General features: G+C 34.9%; 1 protein-coding gene and 1 long non-coding RNA gene across 2 annotated transcripts in view; both read right to left on the reverse strand.

Annotated features, from left to right (window-relative positions):
• The window catches only part of ppfia3 (PTPRF interacting protein alpha 3), an 87288-nt gene that overhangs the window by 30424 nt on the left and 34364 nt on the right, over window positions 1-22500 (reverse strand). Inside the window, 1 exon segment of the mRNA XM_055153116.1 lies at window positions 20576-20733. Within this exon segment, the coding sequence (XP_055009091.1) occupies window positions 20576-20733 (158 nt within the window).
• On the reverse strand, window positions 2526-3455 carry LOC129408602 (uncharacterized). Its single transcript, XR_008632032.1, has 3 exons — window positions 3365-3455; window positions 2948-3033; window positions 2526-2594 (listed from the first exon to the last, which is right to left on the reverse strand). It is a non-coding gene; the product is annotated as an uncharacterized LOC129408602 (long non-coding RNA).

The following is a 22500-nucleotide window of genomic DNA, read 5'->3' on the forward strand; positions in this document are numbered from 1 at the left end:
CAGTATCTGCAATTTTACTTAAATAACAAAACTGACTGAGTACTTCCTCCACCACTGTGCAATTCTAGAAAATTGTTTGATTTTGTACAGATTTTGACCATGATATGTATATACATTTATAAGAAGAGGGTCTCTTTCTGGGCCCCTAAGACCCTGATGCCTGGGACAACAGACCCCTTTGTCCCCCCATCAACTCCCCTGTATGACTGACCGGGACTTGGTCAAAGGTGAGCTGGGACACGTTGTTGTTTGGACAGCTCTGCCAGGAGTTGTTGAGCCTGAAGCCGAGGGCGCTGGTGTGGCGTCCATCTAAAGCCACGAACTTACGGAAGGTGCAGTTATGGACGCGGATGGGCCCGTCGTACACCTGCATACCTCGCAATGGAAAGTCTCTGAGGGAAGAGACACATGTAAGATTATTATGTTATCCAAACTCACGTTCACTCACTATTCAACGGCACACTATCCTTTAGGTTCGCAGAAGTATAAAAAATCTGATACAAGTTGAAACTAAAATTAGTATCTAAACTAGACACTCTTCTGAGCAGATATCGATACTAAAAAAGTCACATTTACAAGGCAGAGATGAATCTTTCCTGAATAGCTTTAGAATGATTTTGTGCTGTATCAGAACAAGTATAAGAAGAGCACACAGATTAGTATATACACCCATGGACCACTATGGAACCTACCTGTACCACTGAAGGATTGCACAGATATAAGAGAGCATTGTAACATAAAAGAAAGTACTATGATTTAATGTTAAAAATCACATTCTATTGTCTAAATTAAAAGGGTTTTCTACTTTCATCGTGGTATCGGAAGCAGTATTGATTTATCAAGTCTATTCCTTAGTATCGAAACTGAGTTTGAAATTTTAGTATTGTAGTGACAACACTACTACCCTTCATTTCTAAACCTTCATTACTGGCAGGTAAGTCATCAAAGGTATAATATTCCCTACAAAGCAAGCATGGTCAGACTTGAATGGACCATGCTACCACAAAGTACTGAGAGTTATTTCAGTCTCATGTCTCTCTTTACAGCTCTCAGGCTACTTCAATTATTCTGCAAAAGTTACGTCTACAATGGCATAGCACATTTAACAATCTTTAAAATGTGAATGTACATTTTCAGTAGCATTTTTTTACCTAGCCTGGCCAGCCAAGATTTTACGCTGTTCATATTTTATTTGTTGATGCTGCACTGACTGCATAGCACATTTGATGCAGGCTACACAGTGATATTAAAGCTGACGTATTCCAGTGGCTTGCAAACTTTTCACGCCAAGTACCACATAAGAAAAGATTTGTTTTTCCAATTTAGGTCCATAAAAGACTATTCCAAGTCCAAATGAAAGCTAAGACAATAGGACGTTACCATTGCTACAGTCATTCTAACTAGGGACTTACCCAAAGGAGGACAAAACTGTGTATAAAAAGAGACCCTAAATTAATAAAGCTCTAGAACTGCAGACAACCAGAAATGTTCAGAAACACTATTCTGTTTTATTCTGACCAAACAAACAGATTTCAGTTTTTAACTAAACTTTTAAGTGTAAATGTGGGCTATGTGTTAGGAAGACTTACACGGCGTGAGGCAGAGAGCGGCCCTTGAGGTCCATACCCCCGGGGCCCCACACAGTGCCAGGCTGGAAGCTCCCTCTGTTGTCACTCTCTCCCACAAACAAAGAGTTCACCACCTGCTGGTGGGAGCCGTCATCATCTGGAAACGTACCTCCACTAACACACCAGCAGAGCCATGGTTACATACATCATAACACATTAAACATTAAAGATAAGATCAAGTTCACAGTGCACTGTTTTTGTTCATGAGCATATAAAAAACTGCTAGGGTTAATGCAGGGATCACATTATGCAGTGCAGACCATGTTTGTAGAGCTCTAAAGTACAGGGTCAGCAGATTTATTCAAACCCATGAAGACAGCATTTGCTGAAGAAAAGATTACACAGCCTAAATAATTGCAGCATTTGCATATGTCTGACTGTGACCATTCAAATGAAGTTTAATCTTGCAGCCACAGTAATAATACATCATAATAGAACTTGACGTTAAAATTCTGGTGGGGGTTCCGCCACATGCAATATCTCCATGGATATGTTCTTGCTTTGCCTGGTATGTTCAACAGTATAGGCAATACATTTGCAGGTGTTTTTATTGCTAAAAACATTTGTGAAAAACTTGCAGAGACAAGTAAGTGGCAAACCCTCCACCACAAGCTACACAGTGCACATTTTGGGTATGTAACATCATAATAATAAGGTATGTCATATTGACCACAGAATGTGTAAGAATGTGTGACACTCTTACCTGGCCAGAGTCAGGCTAATGGCGTTATCTGCAAATCTACAAAAATACAAATATTAGGTTCAGTGAAACATTCCTCTTGACACCACAGAATGTAGTTTTATCTGTCAGACTTGAGGACTGATACTGACTGGCAGTCGTCCAACCACCACACGTCTCCTCCTCTCAGCCACGCTCCCTGGTCCATGTTCTTGTAGGCGATGAAGCGGTGGATCCGAGCTGGGACCCGAGGTTTCAAGGGGTCTGCATCTTGGTGAGGGCCATACCTGGGCACAAAAACAGAAAAAAACACATGGGAAGGAAGATCTGCATGATTTTTTTTATTTTTTTTAAATATTACAAATTACAAATACTACAATTGCCTACATAATCTCAGAGTCAAAAATACTCAAATTGCAATCTGATTTTTTATTTTTTAGAAACATTCATATGCAGTTAAAATTCCTTATTTTACTGGATCATTCTAAGGTTGGAACTCGTATTGTTCAAGAAGAAAATGTTTGCCTGGGCTGGATCGCATCATTACTGCTATATATTCTAGGCAAAGCAAAGCCATCTTCATTTAGACATTGAAGCAGGTTGTGAACCTTCCACCAGAAGTTACACAGTGTAGCTGTACCTGGATCCCACCAGAGACAGGTAGGGCCGCTTGTCCTTGTTGTTGGCTTCAGTGGTTTTGACTCCATTGTCCAGGATCATCCCAGCCTGCAGCACACATACACTGTCACTAGAGGTGCTTTAACAAGATGCAGAACCACACATGGAAGTATATAGAAATAAACAAACTGGTCAAAATTTCTACAAACAAATATTTGGTTCTCAAACTTGTAATGCTGCACATTTTGGCTTGTCTTTCAAAAATCTTGAGTCTAAAGGGACAAAACTGCTAATACTCACAATTCTTCATGTATTAAATCCTACTTTATCACTAATTTAGACATAGTTTAACCCTTCTATACTGTACATCTGGTTTAAACAGAATTGGAAAGTCAAATATTGCCTTAGGTAATCCTAAAAAGCACTGGTATGAACTGACCCTGTAGTTGGAGTGTGCCCGGTTGTGTTGATGAACAGTCCCATGGGGGTGAGCTCTGTCCGCCCGGGTTTGTACATGCCTTCAGAAGGGCCCGTGGGCTCATGGTGGAAGATGAACCAGTATCCAGTCTCCTGTGGAACCAAACACAAGCATGCACTATTAACATATTTGTCCAAATAAAGCAGTATTCCACTATGCAATCTATGTGAGTTTAAGCACTTGTTTTTGTCTGCAGTCCTATCACCAATCAGAAACGTATGTGTGTCTCAATATTGGAGTCAAAGTCGTTAAAGGTCCTATATTATGAGAAACTGGCTGTTATGAGCTTTTAGTCATGTTATAATGTTGTTACCCCAACAAAAACACACCTGGAGTTATGTTATTTTTTTGTTGCATTCAAACATGTTTGAGTAATCCTGCATTATTAGTCTGTCTACATCTCCAAAGCTCAAAATGCTCTTCACCAGCTTGTGACATCATTAAGTGATAGTTTTCAAGGTAACAGCTACCTTTTAGCTTTAGTTCAGTAGATTATAGAAATTCCAGAGCTAAGATAATCTTAATGACTCTACTGAAGGTGTATTGAGTTTAAAAACAGAGTGGAGCATTTTCTTGTATTACCACAGGACATCACAGAGCAGGGGTGGGCAAACTATGGCCCGGGGCCATATGAGGCCCTTTAATCTTTTTAATCCAGCCTGCCAAACTTGAATAATAATAATGATTTTCAGTGTTTTTAAAAGTTATTTCAGTAAATAGTAAATACCGTGGGATTTGAAAGACAGATATTTTGTTGTGATGCCTTGTAATGATTTTCAATTATGGGATATTTCAATAATGTAATCATGTAATTTTTTTCTCTTTTATGAGGTGGATTACCAAAAAACTCCATCCATCTGCTTCTGGTCCAGCATTTCCATCAAATTTTAGAACCCTTTGTGGCCCATGAGTCAAAACGTTTGCCCACCCCGTCATAGAGTGTTTTCCCATTTGAGAGAAGAACTCAGGTTTGTGGGTTAAACATGTGTGAATGAAACAAAATAACCATGTGTATGTTTTTGATGAGCAGACAAAATTATAAATATACTGTAGATCAGAAAATAGCGTAATACTTTAAAGGTTTCTCAAAGGTGCACAGTAGAACTTCTCAGGTGATGTTTGTTATTTCTTTGCCTGGAATATTCCTTTAAATTATCTTTCTGAATAAATGTATTTCATGTCATTATCAGTTAAAACAGAATCAATGTGACACAAATTTCACCCCATAAAAGTGAATCTCAAAGTCTATAACAATTCAAGACTATTTCTACAGGGACCAATTTGAGGCCTGCGTGCTTACACGGATCATCTGGAGCTCATTAATACTGTACATAGATATTTTTCTCTGTACGGTGTTAAGGCAAGATGCGCTAGTTAACACCAGACAAAGGAAAGGAGGATGCAAGACTGTATAAGGGGAGACCCTTGACGTGATCAGGACGGCCCACTGCCTTTCAGAGAGAGAAAAAACTATGGTATTCGTAAGTAAGCGTTCATGTTCTAGGGATACACAAAACACTATAAGAAGAGAGAGTATCATAATGTAAAATTGATGCCAACTACCCTAAGAGGGAGAGATGAATTCACATTTGACCACACATCACTAAGAAGAAGAAAGTCAATATAAGACACCAAGAAGAACCATAGAAACACCAGAAACGTAACCATTGACACACACAACAGAAGACAAACACATAGAGACATCATTTGTTAAATAATACCAGAGAGAAGAACGCATGAAACACCAGAAGAACCATGAAAACAAACCAGAAAGGAGACTCTCGAGTACTGATAGTATCACCCTAGATGTAGAGAGTTAAGAGCCATAGAACACATGAACCTGTAAGAGAGTATATGCCGAGTGAAAGACCACCCAGAGGCGTACTAGTAAGGGAATAGGCACCATAGAGAAAAACCATAGAATAGAGACACATCCAGAGTAGCGTGGAGAATCTTGGAGATCCTCTAACAATGAACACTACAAAGAGAAAGCAAGCGGCGAGAGCCCAGGAAGAACCCAATAATGCACAACACAAACTGCAGATTAGAAGAGACAACATGATCCTAAATTGAAAAAAAATCACACAGCCAGAACGGGAATAACCAACTCTAATGAAACAGAAAGGCCAGAGGGATACTAAAAAATGTTCCGTATGTAGAATATTTCAGAGGTCACTTTGAGTGATCCAGAAGATACGACTGAGATCTCACCCACATGAGTGAAGGAAACAGTCATTGAAAACACAACATGGACAATAGTCCCCAAAAGAGTACAATTTTAGCACATATCAACTATTGTGTCCTTGTAACAAGCGCGAGAGGACGAGAGAGCACTTGTAGAATTAAGACCGAGGGACATAATCACACCTGTGTCTGAGTAATGTAGATTAGCTAGAATCCATGTGCAGAGAGCCGTAGCCTAGGAGGGGATTAGAGGAACGCGAATCAGGCAGCCGTGACAAAGCCCAGCATGAGCAGAGAAGAACTCAATACACAAGAAACCAGTATTTGATTAGTGAGACGCCATAAGGACGATCCACCAAGTAGAGGTGGAGGTGGGCTGAGTGGACACCAGAGAAGGAATGAAGTAACCAAGAGACAACTCACACTGATCAGGCAACTCAATGGACGCAATACAGAGGTCACACACTATCAAGGAGAAAAGGTCAGAATATGGTGTTATGGATAAAGTCTATTCCAATAAATTACTGAGTAATTTCCCTCAAACGCGATCAATAATAGTAATCTATCAATCTCTCTCAGCTTAGATAGGCCATACCCTAGTACTGAGTAATAAGTGTCTCATAATAGATTACTCAGAAGAGTACATACTAGTTACAATTTCAAGCAAGGGATCTGAATGTACATAGTTTAGAGAAGACCCTCCAGTAGACGAAAGATGTTATGATATACTACTGAAAGAGTTGGCCACCTTTGTAAACTGCGTTAAAATAAGAAATGGAGATAGTCTTATTTTCAAACAACTAATAAAAACATCACAGATCACCAAGTTGGAATAGAACTGGCGTACTTCTCGCTAGGATCCTGATGTCAGAAGCATGGTCGTCACTTCATTAGAACAGTCGTGCCCTCAACAGCATTTAGAAATTCTGCTTATCGCTTAAGTGCAAAGTACAGCCTAATGTCATTTAGAAAAGATCAATATGCTTGTGCACTATTAACACCAAGCTTTTCCCAAAATCCCGTAAAGAAAAGAAGGGCAATAACGGTCTTTCCACAGATAAAATATCAACCAAACATTCTTTGTGTACCCGCTTTAAATCCTCGATTCATAACGGAGCAAATTCGTTCACCAGAGACAGAAAACAGACAGATGTATGGAGCTCTTCGCTGACCCATGGTTGGTGGACAACGAAACCGCCAAGCACACAATTGCCAAGGGTTGCTTGACAATGCCGTATACTTCATGATTCTGACCTAGTCGCGAAACACCAGTATGAGAAAGAGCAAATGAAACATAGAGCAGGAAAACACACTCCGCGTAGGATATTTCCTCTATCATCAAACAGCAGCAAGCACAGAGTGAGTATATCATAGAGTACTATCAGTTATGACTTGCTAGAAGATACGGTAGCATATACGATCATGCACTACAAGAGAAACCTAAAGTTGAATTATGCTAGGCCAGAGTTACCGTACATGCTCACACCCAATAGCATGGCTTTATGAATGCCTTGCGGACACACTACACATCTAACCAGATCTACTGCCTACATGAATATCGCCGTCTAGCTGTTGTAGTGTTACCCGTATAGTGCGAGTATATGAAAAGGTGATTAATCGTAAAAAAAAAAAAAAATATAAGTAAAAGCGAGCTTGTGAATTGTATAACTTCATACATTGTGTTAAAAGCGTGTGAATCCACAGAACCTATAGTGTAGTTTTTCCCCTGACTGCCCCTCGGAAGAAAGCAGAGAAAGACTGCAATCTCAGAATTTACATCGAGGCGAAATGCACTTGAGACTCACTAACGGCTCCCCCTATGGTGCATGCCGATCGCCGTCATCCTGCGCGCACTCCGGCAGGTTCCCAGAGTCCCGGTTTTACTCAGAGGTCATCTGGACACTCGCTTCCTGTCTCTGACACACCACAACGAGCACGAGCCACCACAGTATAACTGACAGCGCACACACGACGAAAACGCTCGCGACTTGCCAGAGGACAGCGCTGCAGAAGTCATTTGGATGAAAATCGAAAGGAGATAATTTTATATGAGAGGCCATGAAGAAAGATCAACATCAAAAGACGTGGGGAAATTAGCTCACCGAAGCGACCCTAATGACGGGAATAAATTATGGAGGAAGTCGAGAGATATAGCTGTGCTATGTATCAAAATCAGGTCGCGTATAAATCATTAGGACTGATCAGGATGCAGAGTTATTTAGATCCATAGATTTCAATTATATGACAATATATTCCACAAAATACAAAGTGAATACAGGCTGGCCCGCAGTTGCCATTACAGGGTCTATTTGTCAATGTTTAAGCTATATTAATTTCCCTATAGGCATCATATACAATGTCTCTGGAGTAGGGATGCATTAATATCAAATTTGAGTGCTACCTTGACTAGTGTAGATGCTATTTAACAGCATATGTTCAACCAGATCAAGTTGTGTGACATAACTTTTTAAATTTGCCATTGTCTAAACACTGGTGACGCGGGAACACTCAGTTAAGTCTACAGAAATTAATGTAAATGTCATGAGCTATCAAATATTGCACGATAAATTCGTATTCTAAAGTATATTTACAGAAATTAACTTATGCATTACACCATGGTCCCAGATGCTCAACACTGCTTTTGGAGGCTATAGTCCAGGATATAACTATGGTGAGCGTAACCCCAAGTAGAAGGGGAGATGGCCATTTGAATATGGTCAGAGCCGAAGAAATACCATTTCATATGTACTAATAAAGACATTATATATATATTTGTCAAAGTGTGAAAATAATCAATAGATAAGTTCGAGTACTTAAACTCAATTAAGTTTGTGATCAGAATGACCACGATATAGAACGATGTTACCTAAAAACCTGTCTCGATCATTTAAAATATCGATATAGATACTAAAAATGTCAAACCATTCACGGCACACGAACATGAACCCTTTCCTGCAATAAGCTTAAGAGTATGATTTTTGGATCGTTTGCTTGTTAATGTGTTGCATGAACTAGTAGATATAAAAGTAACCATAGACCTATTGCTGAGTACTGAGTACATAGGACTTGGTGTGTAGTATGATTTGTGTGTAGTATATTTGCGTGGTGTAGTATAGTTGTGTATGTAAGTAACATGAGACCCTATCCGTTACCACTGATGGGGATATAGCTCACATGTATGTATTAAGTATAACTGTATGTATAGATATTTGAGATTAATCACATAATATTTTGTCTAAGAAATGTAAAAGACAACAATTAGTATGTGGTTAGGATTAATTATGTATTTAGTATGTAATGTGGATTTTTGTGTGTAAGTATATTTGTGTGTAGTAATGTTGGGTAACTGTGAGGTCGTGTTGCTATCGAGTGTGGCTGTGTGTAGTGTATGTATTCAATTACTATGTGAGTGGAGTAGTGAGACTGCGTAGTATACCTTGTACTGTGCTGCATGTAGTAGGAGTTCGTGTGTCGAGCTATATTTGTGTGTAAGTATGTGTGTGTAGTATAACACTGGTATGTGTCGAGTATAGTAGTATTGTATGTAGTATACGGGTAACTTTTGTGTTTATTTATAAGCTAATATTGCTTTTGCTTGTGTAGTATAATTTGGTTTGTCATGTATGTGTGTAATGGCGTGGTGTGTGTGTGTGTGTCGGAGGGAACGACTGTCCAAATATTGTAATGTGCCGACTAGCAGCTAACTAACAATAACAAATGCAGTGTATGTTTGATGAGTAGATATATCTGTAGTGTCTAGAGTCTAAGAATATCATTTGTTGTTTCTGCGGAATGATTGTAGATAATCATGAGAATTTAATTAGGTGTGCAAATAAAAATGCGAAGTTTGTATTTGAACAAAGGAAGTCCGAAGGAGGATAGTGTATGCAGTCTGCTATCTTAACTTGGGTTGTTTGAGCTCTTCACTGATTGGCTGGTGCTCGGTCTACATCTTCCAGGGTTCCTGCAAACCGTCTAGTGTATTCTGATCCTGACCTATTGTGGTGTTGTATGGGATTATGGGATGATAATAGTATATTGAGTGGTAGGCACTAGTGGCGTATATTTGTATGTAGTATATTTTACTCTGTAGTATCGCTGGCTAAATTATGTAGATATTTGTATGAAATCATGTATATTGTGAGTAGTATTTATAGTTTGTTATGTCAAGTCTTACTAAATGGTGAAAATGCAAGTAGTTAAATTTTAAGTTAATGTCATGATATGATATATATCACTGTGATGTTACGTTATATATTCGCTGCATTGTTAGTGTTGAGATATGAATTATTGTGTTCTCATAGGAAATTATTAGAGAGCAGGATTGTAGTGGATGTATGTCACCTCTGTCTGACTTCTACAAGTTTAGCTAGATTTTATATAATTTGTATAGTTGTTGTGGTTGGTGTATCTATTATTATGCACTGTAGTTCAAGTAGTGGGTAGCTTATAAGGACAGTCATAGATTACTGTGTGGTACTAGTAGTGAGGTTTTGTACGCATCATAGCTATATGAGTTATGTCGATGTAGTATAGATTTGTATTAGTATATTTGGTGGCTGTAAGGATTCATACTGTCTGTGTTTAGTAGTGATGGGTTATTGATAAAAAATATATGATGAAAGTATCTCGAGAGTTTTGAGTCATGTAGTATATCCTCAGAAAAATTCTGGCTTGTGTGTAGTAGTCGTATCAAAAGTAATGTTGGGTAATAGAAATAAAGAAAAGAAAGCGTGGGATTTATGTATTGTATAATATAGTACCACTAGAGTTTCTTGATGGAAAGTAATATTTTGTCAAATGATTCTAATATCTAGTTGTGTGTTTGGGTTTGATAATGTTGAAGTAACTATATGTGTGTGTAGATAGATATGTGTGTGGGAGTCATAGTGGTGGTAAGAGATGTGAGTCTAATGATTTTAGGTTAAAGTTACTGTGTGTAAGTTAACAAGGATTATGTGCTGAGTAATAATGTGTGTGGTCGAGTATAATAGTAATCATCTAAGGTTAGAAAAGTATGATATGCTCATGAAATAATTTTTGTGCCTGTAAGTAGAAAGAATTAAATGTACCTAGTTTGTTTATGTATATTAATAAGGTTGTTTTGTAAAATGTGTATAGATTTTGTATTGAGTATAGAATATATTGTGTTGAATTTGTATTAGTTTGATACAGAAGTTTGCAATGGTAAATCTAAGATCTGATTTTTGTATTTCTTACTAGCTTGACTTTTTATTTGTTATAGTGTGTTTTATGTTATATTTAGTGTGTAGTATATTGTGGTGTTATGTCATCAAAAATCTTGTAAGTGGTAACTATTATATACATTAAAGGTAACCAACTCTATCACAGCTTTTGTTGTTTCAAAGTATCCATATAAAAATTTGTTATGCTTTTGTACACAGATTTCAATTCCTGTATCATACCAATAAAGTATGTAAATTGGTGAGAATAAATAGTAATTTATGTGATAATGTATGTTTCTACATAGATGTATGAATTGTAAATGAGAGATAAGTGTAATAAAAAAAAAGAAAATGTGTATGCTAGTACATACTTGTTGAAGAATATGTCAAAACTTAAGTAATTTGTGTGTAGTATATTTGCATGTACGTACTCATTAAAAATGCAGTATCTTAATATGATGTATGATAAGTACTTGTAACATGTAGAATCTATTTATACTTTTGATTGTAGACATTCCACTAATGTTTTGTGTGTAAGTACTCTGGGCCAATAGTGTACTTAATATCAAACATCAGACATGAGAAGAGTAAAGCTTGTGTGTAACGTCAAATAATGTTTTGATTCTGAAAAAAATACAAGCTAACTGAGAGATAAAGTTATACAAATTGTAAAATGTAGTAATACTAAGTTGTGTGTATGTAATATTATTATTTTTTGATAGCTATCTGATCACTTATTCACAGTGTTTGGATGTTATGATCATATACTACAATCAAAGAGTAAAAAAGTTATTTGTAGGTGTAAAGATAATCTTACTACTTCAATGTTAGAGAATAGAAGAATATACATTTATATGTAGCGAAATTATCACTGAATAATTTCATGTAATGTTTTGGAAAATTATGAGTCATATGCATCTTAAAGTCAGCAATCTGGAATTTCAGGACCTATGGCTAGCTGTAGTAGTATAATTAGATAAATTACTAAACCTGATAATCGGTAGAGGATGAGCATTGTTCATAGTGTGTACATATATTAATGCTTGTGTATATATTCTTAGCTATGACGTGTCTACAGTAAGTAGTAGAGGTAACAAATTCTTTATGGTCACCCAAAGCAGTAACGTTACCAGTGTATGTAGTAATATTTGTGTTGTAGTATATTGTATGTATAGTATATTTTGTGATGTAGTCTGTCCTAAGTTGATTATGATATATTTGTCAAATGATAGCATATTAAAAGCTATTGTTCTGAAAAACTACTCCAAGAGATATTTTATTAAAAAAATAAAATGTAAGCTGAGTAATGATGTGGTAGTCATTAAAAGGTACTCTTATCTGCGTGTGTAGTACCATTGATATTAGATCGAGACTAAATTAGCATAAGTATATTTATTTGTGATGTAGTAATATGGATGTGATGTAGCTGCAGGTTATGTTCATGTACTACCTGCAGTCTTGTTTGGTGGGGTGTTTAGTGACTCACACATTATTCACGGGGAAGTAGGTAATCTCTGTTTGGGATGGTCATGCAGCATATACATTGTGGACTGTATCAAAGTAGTTCAGTTTGTATGGTATGACGTAGTAGGTCCCGTGCTTAACGCACACAAATTGAAGACCCATTGGAGTCAGTGGAGTTCAAATATGTGTTGTTCCATGTTATTACCTCTGGACCTGATTGTCCTAGCTGAGGATGAAGTATAGCATGTAGTGTTCACGTTAGAGTTAGTCGTAATCCACCATGGTCTCTTAGTCACTACTGCAATTTTGTATCATCTCAATATGAAGATTAATTTTAGTATTGCTAACTAGTGAGTATCTCTGTTTGTAATTTGTATATAGATACACCGAATGATGGTTGGTAACGTGCATATTTATGTGTGTAGTATTATCTGATTATTTGTGAATTGAGTAGTATCATAAAAACATTTTTGGATGTTGTTTGTTTAGTTGTTTCATATTCATCGCAAGAACCGTATGTGAGTTAAATATTTTTGGCTGTATGTGTTTCTTCGTCTAATTCATAAATAGCTAGAGAAGACACTTCTAGATCTATATATACCTGTTATATTGTATCGATTAATGATAATTATTTGTTATGCTATGGGTAGTTATTTCAGGATGTTTTGAGAACTCACGATCACAGCTTTACTAAATGAATTTGGATTGAGTGTTTTCGATGAGCCATTAGAATTGCCAAATCGTTTACGTATAAGTAATATAGGTTAAATGAGGTAACAGCCTGAGTGATATATCTTTTAATGAAAATACACATATATCATGGTCTAGCAAATATTTGTATGGTAGTAAATAATGACCATCACAAGTTTGTGTAGTGTACAGATATGTCGAGTTTAAGCTTTTGGAGCAGAATGTTAAACATTTATGGTGTATTATAATGTATCGTATGATAAAGAGGTAATAGATAATCAAAATGTGTGAAGATGGAATGGAATAAACCCCAAGTCTCACAGATTGTGTTAAGGTTTATTGTATGAAGGTATAACTACATTCTAAGATGGCTTAAATGATCAAAATAGTAATATTGCATAATATAATTTGTGTGTAGTATATTTGTATGTAGTATAATCTTTAGAGATAGAACATCAGAAAAAATCTAACTTTATGAGCTTTTTGGGTGTAAAGCGCCTAGTATAAATGGTGTTGTTTTTTTTAGGTGATAAAATGGGGTTTAGTGTTTATTTTACTTTTTTAACTTTTGTGTGTAGAATACTTACAGAGTTGTGAATTCATGAGGTATATTGTGTGGTTGTAGTATATTTGTGTGTAGTATATTTTATGATTTTGGTGTGTAGTAAATATTTGTGGTAGTAGATTCACCTCTTACTGCTGTATTGTAGTACATATTTGAGAGCCCGCTGACATTTTACTGTATTTCCGCTTCCATCGTAGTCCATTAAATTAGTGCAAATGCAGCTATATAGACCTATTACTTACTCTGTAATATTTCTAGCTGTGGTAAAGAATAAAAATAAAATAAATATATGAGTAAAAGTAAAAAGGAAAGGAATTATGGTTTGGTGTATAGATAAATAGTGCGTATTTAGATACATTAAAATTAAGTAAGTGGATGTAGTAAATATATTATCAGATTCCAGAGAGATGCGAGAGTATATTTAGTATTAGTAGCTGTAGTATTCATTGGGTTATGTGTGTAATGCAGATCTGGTATTGGGTCATAAGTATAACTTGTTATAGTGTATGTATAATATTTGTGTGAATAGTGAACATAATTCTAACTCGTGCTGTAGCTAGTAGACTGCGTGCTTATTTTCTCGTTATGAGTTCTGGGGCGTAAGTGACTTTGTAATTGTAGTATTAGGGTTGTGTGATAGCCTAATCAGTATTGTACTCAGTCGTATATAGCTGAGTAGCTCCAATTCACTTTGTGGTAAGTTAGGTGTTGTGTAGGTGAAAAAAATCTTCGTTCCTTGCTTATCTACGTGCCTGTTGCTGTGAGCCTTGTGTGTACAGTATCTATTGTTTGTTGTTGAGTATCAATGAGTGAAGTCGTATATCTTGGTTAGTTATGAGATACCTGAACATTTAGATAGTGTGTAGTTATCGATGATGTCAGTATATCTTTTTGTGTTGTAATGTTATATCAGAATTTTTGTGCTGTGTTAGTCTTATAATCTTATGAGTTAAAGTTGATAAGAGTATATTCATAAATCTTTCTTTCCTCTCGATGATGATGTCGCACGTTCTTGAGCTAATGATTTTGCGTGTGTAGATCAGGATATTGATCGACAGCGTTTTGCGCAAAGTAAGTATGGACTGCTTAATGTGTACGTAGAATATACCTTATGAAGTAGCGAGAGTGCTAGTGTGTAGTAGTTGTGATAGGTGGGTAGTAGTGTAGTAGTGTGTAGATAAAGTATCAACAGCTTACTCTGTGTATGTCTCAGTAAATATGGCACTTTGTGTTGTCTGCTAGAATTATTGAATCAGTCAGGGTATAATGTTTGTATGGTGTTAGGAGGACAGATTTAGTGTGTAGTATAGTGTAGTGCACGAATAATATTTGTGTGTAGTTATAGTCAAATGTGGTGGATTAATAACTGGTAGAGTGATTGTGCTCGTGAAGTAATCTTCTGTAAAAAATGTTCAGCATACTTGTGGCGCATGTAGTACTTGTTGTGAATAGTCAGTATGGCCGTTTTGTAATGTAAGTTTACTATGGTGTGTGTTACGAACGTGTCGTTAGTGATCATTTGTGTGTAGTATACCATTCTGGAGTAGACTACGCGGAAAATGTGTGTGATGTAGCATGATGGAATGTCTTGTGTTGTGCACACTTGTACCGGTACGTATATCATCATAGCTTACTATTAGCTATGTGTGGTTGAAGCATAACGAATAGTCGTAAAGAGTAGTGATAATAGGGTTTGGTGCTCTAGCACAAGACCTCGCTTTATGTCTACGTAGTAAAAAATAAATCATCTATTAATATGTGAGTGTAGTAGTACCTGTTTGATGCAAGATTGAGTATAATTTGTATGTAGTTATTTTGCGTGTAGTAATATTTGTGTGTAGTATATTTGTGTGTAGTAATATTTGTCTGTAGTAGGTATTTTAGTATTATGTGTGTGTAGTATATTTGTATGTAGTATATGTGTGTAGTATATTTTGTGTGTGTAGTGTTGTATGTATATTTGTGTGTAGTATAGTTAGTATGTGTAGTATATTTGTGTGTGTATATTTGTGTAGTATATTGTGTGTGTAGTATATTGTGTGTTGTAGTTATTTTTGTATGTAGTATATTGTGTGTAGTATTGTGTGTAGTATATTTGTATGTAGTATATTTGTGTGTATTTGTGTGTAGTATATTTGTGTGTAGTATGTGTGTTGTGTGTAGTATATGTGTGTGTAGTATATTGTGTGTGTAGTATATTTGTGTGTAGTATGTGTGTGTAGTATATTGTGTAGTGTAGTATTTGTGTGTAGTATGTGTGTGTAGTATATTTGTGTAGTGTGTATGTAGTATATTGTGTGTAGTATTTGTGTATTTGTATTGTGTAGTATATTTGTGTGTAGTATATTTGTATGTAGTATATTTGTGTGTAGTATGTGTGTGTAGTATATTGTGTGTAGTATGTGTGTAGTATATGTAGTATGTGTAGTATATGTGTGTAGTATATTTGTGTGTAGTTATTTGTGTGTAGTATATTGTTGTATGTAGTAATATTGTGTGTGTGTAGTGTAGTTGTGTAATTTGTGTGTAGTATATTTGTGTGTAGTATATTGTGTAGTATTTGTATATATTTGTGTGTATTTGTGTGTAGTATATTTGTGTGTAGTATATTGTGTGTAGTATATTTGTGTGTAGTATGTATGTAGTATATTTGTGTATTTGTAGTAGTATTTGTGTGTAGTATATTGTAGGTGTAGTAGTGTGTAGTATATTTGTGTAGTATATTTGTGTGTAGTATATTTGTGTGTAGTATATAGTGTAGTAATATTTGTGTGTAGTATATTTTGTATGTAGTATATTTGTGTGTAGTATATTTGTATGTAGTATATTTTGTATGTGTAGTATATTGTGTATGTAGTATATTTGTGTGTAGTATATTTGTGTTGTAGTATATTTGTTGTGTATGTAGTATATTGTGTGTAGTATTGTGTGTAGTATATTTGTGTGTAAGTATATTTGTGTGTAGTATATTTGTAGTATATTTGTGTAGTATTTTGTATGTAGTATATTTGTGTTATTTGTGTGTTTATATATTTTTGTGTATTATGTAGTATATTTGTGTGTAGTATGTGTATGTAGTGTATTTTGTGTAGTATATTTGTATATTTGTATGTAGTATATTGTGTGTAGTATATTTGTGTAAGTAGTAATGTGTGTGTAGTATGTGTGTGTAGTATATTGTGTTTGTGTGTAGTAATATTTGTGTGTAGTAGTATATTGTGTGTAGTATATTTGTGTGTAGTATATGTGTGTGTAGTATATTTGTGTTGTAGTATATTGTGGTGTAGTATATTGTGTGTAGTATATTTGTTGTGTGTGTAGTATATTTGTATGTAGTATATTTGTGTAGTATATTAGTATTTGTATGTAGTATATTTGTGTGTAGTATATGTGTAGTATATTTGTATGTAGTATATTTGTATGTAGTATATTGTGTGTAGTATATGTTGTATATTTGTGTGTAGTATATTTGTGTGTAGTATAGTATGTGTGTTAGTATATGTGTGTTGTATGTAGTATATTTGTGTAGTATATTTGTGTGTAGTATATTTGTTGTAGTATGTGTAGTATATTGTGTATATTTGTGTGTAGTATATTTGTGTGTAGTATATTTGTGTAGTATGTGTAGTATATTTGTGTGTAGTATTTGTGTGTAGTATATGTGTGTGTATGTAGTATATTGTTGTATGTAGTATATATTTGTGTGTGTAGTTGTAGTGTGTAGTATATATTGTGTGTAGTATATTTGTATGTAGTAATATTTGTGTGTAGTGTGTGTGTGTAGTATATTTGTGTGTAGTATAGTATGTGTTGTGTAGTATATTTGTGTGTAAGTATAGTGTGTATGTAGTATATTTGTGTGTAGTATATTTTGTGTGTAGTATTGTGTGTGTGTAGTATATGTGTGTGTGTAGTATATGTGTGTGTGTAGTATATGTGTGTGTAGTATATTGTGTATATTTGTGTGTGTAGTAGTATATTTGTGTGTAGTATGTGTGTGTAGTATATTTGTGTGTAGTGTGTGTGTGTGTGTGTGTGTGTGTGTGTGTGTGTGTGTGTGTGTAGTAATATTTGTGTGTAGTATATTTGTGTGTAGAATATTTGTGTAGTATGTATGTAGTATATTTGTGTGTAGTATAATGTGTGTGTGTATAATTTGTGTTAGTTATGTAGTATGTAGTATATTTGTGTGTAGTATATTGTGTGTAGTAGTGTGTGTAGTATATTTGTGTGTAGTATGTGTGTGTGTAGTATATTTGTGTGTGTAGTATTTGTGTGTAGTATTTTGTATGTAGTAATATTTGGTATGTAGTATATTGTGTGTAGTAGTATGTGTATGTAGTATATTTGTATGTAGTATATGTGTAGTATATTTGTGTGTAGTATATTTGTGTGTAGTATATTTGTGTGTAGTATGTGTGTGTAGTATATTTGTATGTAGTATATTTGTGTGTAGTATATTTGTGTGTAGTATATTTGTGTGTAGTATATGTGTGTGTAGTATATTTGTGTGTGTAGTATATTTGTATGTAGTATATTTGTATGTAGTATATTTGTATGTAGTATATTTGTATGTAGTATATTTGTATGTAGTATATTTGTGTGTAGTGTGTGTGTATGTAGTATATTGTGTGTAGTATATGTGTATATTTGTGTAGTATATTTGTGTGTAGTATGTAGTATATTTGTTGTGTAGTATGTAGTATATTGTGTATATTTGTGTGTAGTATATTTGTGTGTAGTATATTTGTGTGTAGTATATTTGTATGTAGTATATTTGTATGTAGTATATTTGTGTGTAGTATATGTTGGTGTGTAGTATGTGTGTGTAGTATATTTGTGTGTAGTATATTTGTGTGTAGTATATTTGTGTGTAGTATATTTGTATGTAGTATATATTTGTTGTGTATATGTAGTATATTTGTATGTAGTATTTGTGTGTAGTATGTAGTAATATTTGTATGTAGTATATTTGTTGTGTATGTGTAGTATATTTAGTGTGTATATTTGTGTGTAGTATATTTGTATGTAGTATATATTTTGTGTATATTGTGTGTAGTATATTTGTGTGTAGTATATTTTGTATGTAGTATATTTGTATTGTGTGTAGTATATTTGTGTGTAGTATATTTGTGTGTAGTATATTTGTATGTAGTAATATTGTGTGTAGTATATTTGTATGTAGTATATGTAGTGTGTGTATATTTGTGTGTGTAGTATATTTGTGTGTATAGTGTGTGTATTTGTGTGTATATTGTGTGTGTAGTATATTTGTGTGTAGTATATTTGTGTGTGTATGTAGTATATTTGTGTGTAGTATATTTGTGTGTAGTATATTTGTATGTAGTATATTTGTTAGTATGTAGTATATTTGTAGTGTGTAGTATATTTGTGTGTAGTATATTTGTATGTAGTATATGTGTGTGTGTAGTATAATTTTGTATGTAGTATATTTGTATGTAGTATAGTTATGTATGTATATATTGTATGTAGTATATTTGTATGTAGTATATTGTAGTATGTAGTATATTTGTATGTAGTATATTTGTATGTAGTATATGTGTAGTGTATGTAGTATATTTGTGTGTAGTATATTTGTGTGTGTAGTATATTTGTATGTAGTATATATTTGTATGTAGTATTGTGTGTAGTATATTTGTGTGTAGTAATATTTGTATGTAGTATATTTGTATGTAGTATATTTGATGTAGTATATTTGTGTGTAGTATATTGTGTGTGTGTATGTGTAGTATATTTGTGTGTATGTAGTATATGTTAGTATAGTATATTTGTGTGTAGTATATTTGTGTGTAGTATATTTGTGTGTAGTATATTTGTATGTATGTAGTATATTTGTATGTAGTATATTGTGTATATTTGTATGTAGTATATTTGTGTGTAGTATATTTGTGTGTAGTATATTTGTATGTAGTATATGTGTGTGTGTAGTATATTTGTGTGTAGTATATGTTTGTTGTATGTAGTATAGTGTGTATATGTAGTATATTTTGTATGTAGTACTAGTATATTTGTTTGTATGTAGTATATTTGTGTGTAGTATATTTGTGTGTAGTATATTTGTATGTAGTACATTTGTATGTAGTACATATTTGTATGTGTAGTATATGTTTGTTGTAGTATTGTGTGTAGTATATTGTATGTAGTATATTGTAGTATTTGTGTGTAGTATATTTGTGTGTAGTATATTTGTGTGTAGTATATGTTGTATTTGTAGTACATTTGTATGTAGTATATTTGTATGTAGTAGTATTTGTGTGTAGTATGTGTGTGTAGTATTATGTGTATGTAGTATATTTGTATGTAGTACATTTGTATGTAGTATATTTGTATGTAGTATATTGTGTGTGTTTGTGTGTGTAGTATATATGTGTATGTGTAGTATATGTGTATGTGTATGTAGTATATTTGTATGTAGTATATTTGTATGTAGTATATTTGTGTGTAGTATAGTTGTATGTAGTATATTTGTATGTAGTATATTTGTATGTAGTATGTGTGTGTAGTATATTTGTGTGTAGTATATTTGTGTGCAGTATATTTGTATGTAGTATATTTGTATGTAGTATATGTGTATGTAGTATATTTGTGTGTAGTATATTGTGTGTGTAGTATATTTGTATGTAGTATATTTGTATGTAGTATATTTGTGTGTAGTATATTTGTGTGTAGTATATGTGTGTAGTATATTTGTATGTAGTATATTTGTATGTAGTATATTTGTGTGTAGTATATTTGTGTGTAGTATATTTGTATGTAGTATATTTGTATGTAGTATATTTGTATGTAGTATATTTGTGTGTAGTATGTGTGTGTAGTATATTTGTATGTAGTATATTTGTATGTAGTATATTTGTGTGTAGTATGTGTGTGTAGTATATTTGTGTGTAGTATGTGTGTGTAGTATATTTGTATGTAGTATATTTGTGTGTAGTATATTTGTGTGTAGTATATTTGTGTGTAGTATATTTGTGTGTAGTATATTTGTATGTAGTATATTTGTATGTAGTATATTTGTATGTAGTATATTTGTATGTAGTACATTTGTGTGTATAATAGTTTTACCCAGGGAGGCGGGCCCGTCCCTGCCTGGTTGTCCCATCCGTCCTTTCTCTTTCTTTCCAAACAGGCGCCCGATGGACGACTTGATGCTCTTCTTCTTCTTGTGCAGTGAGTCCTGGCTGCTGTTGGTGCTGTTGGTGCAGCTGCCGTCCACCGAGAGACTGAGGACAGGAGAAAGTGACACAGTGAAGCTTTAAATGTAATGTCAAAAAATATGAAGAACGTTCTGAACAAACATCTGCACGTCCTGAAGCACAAACTGAGATCTGATGTTTCTGTGATCGTTGTAAAATGTGCACGGCATTTTATTCACGTGAAGAAACTCTCTCCTTCTACACGACGAATATGAACCGTTTACTTACCATATTTTCAGACTATAAGTGTCACTTTTTTTCATGGTTTGTATGTTTCCTGTGAAGACTGAACACAAATGCCCCCGAAAACAAAAGATTCTGCAGATTGCAAACTGCAAGTCGTGAAATCTCCAGCTGAAAACGGAAATCGAGCAGCAGAAAGAAAGTTTGGAGACACCGGGAGGATGTCATGGTTCATGTTTTGTAGTGGTTGTAGTTTGTGTTTTATTTTGACATTTGTCCTGTCACCTTGTATTTTTGATTGTTACTTCCTGTCTTGATTGTTTGCTCCGCCCTAATGTGTTTCACCTGTGTCTATGTGTGTGCATTTATACGCTGTGTTCTCCTCTGCCCTTTGTTGGTCCATTGTCTCTGTCCGAGTGTCTCTGTGCCTCTTGTCATGGCAATTTAGTCTCGAGTTTTGGATTTTTTGGTTTTGTCATTAAATATTTTTTGAAGCAGTCCTGCGTTTTGGGTCCTCCCTCTGTTTCCACGTGACAGAGGATGCACCATGAAACTTTCCTGAAGTCACTGGATGGATGGACAAAGCCTGGACTTCAGTGACACCGAAACCATCCTGTCGGGATTCAGAAAGACCTGAATAATTCTAACTGGAACTGATGCTGAGACCCATTTTACACTAAAACAAATCAGCGTATCATTGTATCATCGTATCAAAAATGATCTGCGTCCACAAAAGTCATTTCTGAGTACATAATCAAAGAGTTCCCTGTCCACACAGAAACGCAAAACCTCCTGAAACACTCATCACGTGACCAGCAGGTGTCACGACGTCACGTGAACGGTAAAAACAAGGAAATTGAAGCTGAAGTTGCAGCAGCTGATTTTGAGCCGAGGGAGATGGTGAGTGTAAAAACAGTCTTTTCGTGGACCGACGATGAGATTCAGTTGTTACTTAGCGCAACACTGGATTTTAAGACGAGCAGGCGGCTCAGAGTGACGACTGACTCGATTCTGTGTCCACAAGTCTTCTCTGTCCACACAGATTTGAGCACATTTGTCTACGTTTTACAGAAACTAAACTTAAAACCACATGACTCATTTGCATAAATTAAGTGCTAAAAAAAACCCCCAAAAAACAGTTCTTTCCTTGTGTCTGATGTGGTTCAGTTTCTGTCGGACTAAAGGACACAGAGACTCAGTGGAATATGAGTGTTCTCTCTGTGACAGAGGGGTGTTCTCTCTGTGACAGACGGTTGTTCTGCTGATGCTGAGTCTGTTCTGTGTTTCTGTCGTGTTGTTGGTTCATGTGAAACTTTTCAGAGATTATACGTGTGCAGGTCGTACACACAGACACACGTTTATATGAATGGACAGATATTGTGTCTCTTAGTGTTTTGTGGGTGAGTGAGTTGGCGGTGACAGATCTACATCAGAGTATCAGAGTTTTCAGGAGTCCCCGTCACATCTGGACCAACATGAACTCGTGGAGCTGGAGGCACCAGATCGTTCCGTCTCTGGAGCCGTTTTCAGTCGGATTAGTGTGAACGAACACTGCACACACAACCAACACCACTCACATACACACTAGTGTGTCTGTTTACCTCTGGAGGT

Source organism: Boleophthalmus pectinirostris, unplaced genomic scaffold (genome assembly GCF_026225935.1).
Source record: "Boleophthalmus pectinirostris isolate CB_2022bp ecotype Guang Dong unplaced genomic scaffold, ASM2622593v1 HiC_scaffold_17, whole genome shotgun sequence".
Taxonomy (NCBI): Eukaryota; Metazoa; Chordata; class Actinopteri; order Gobiiformes; family Gobiidae; genus Boleophthalmus; species Boleophthalmus pectinirostris.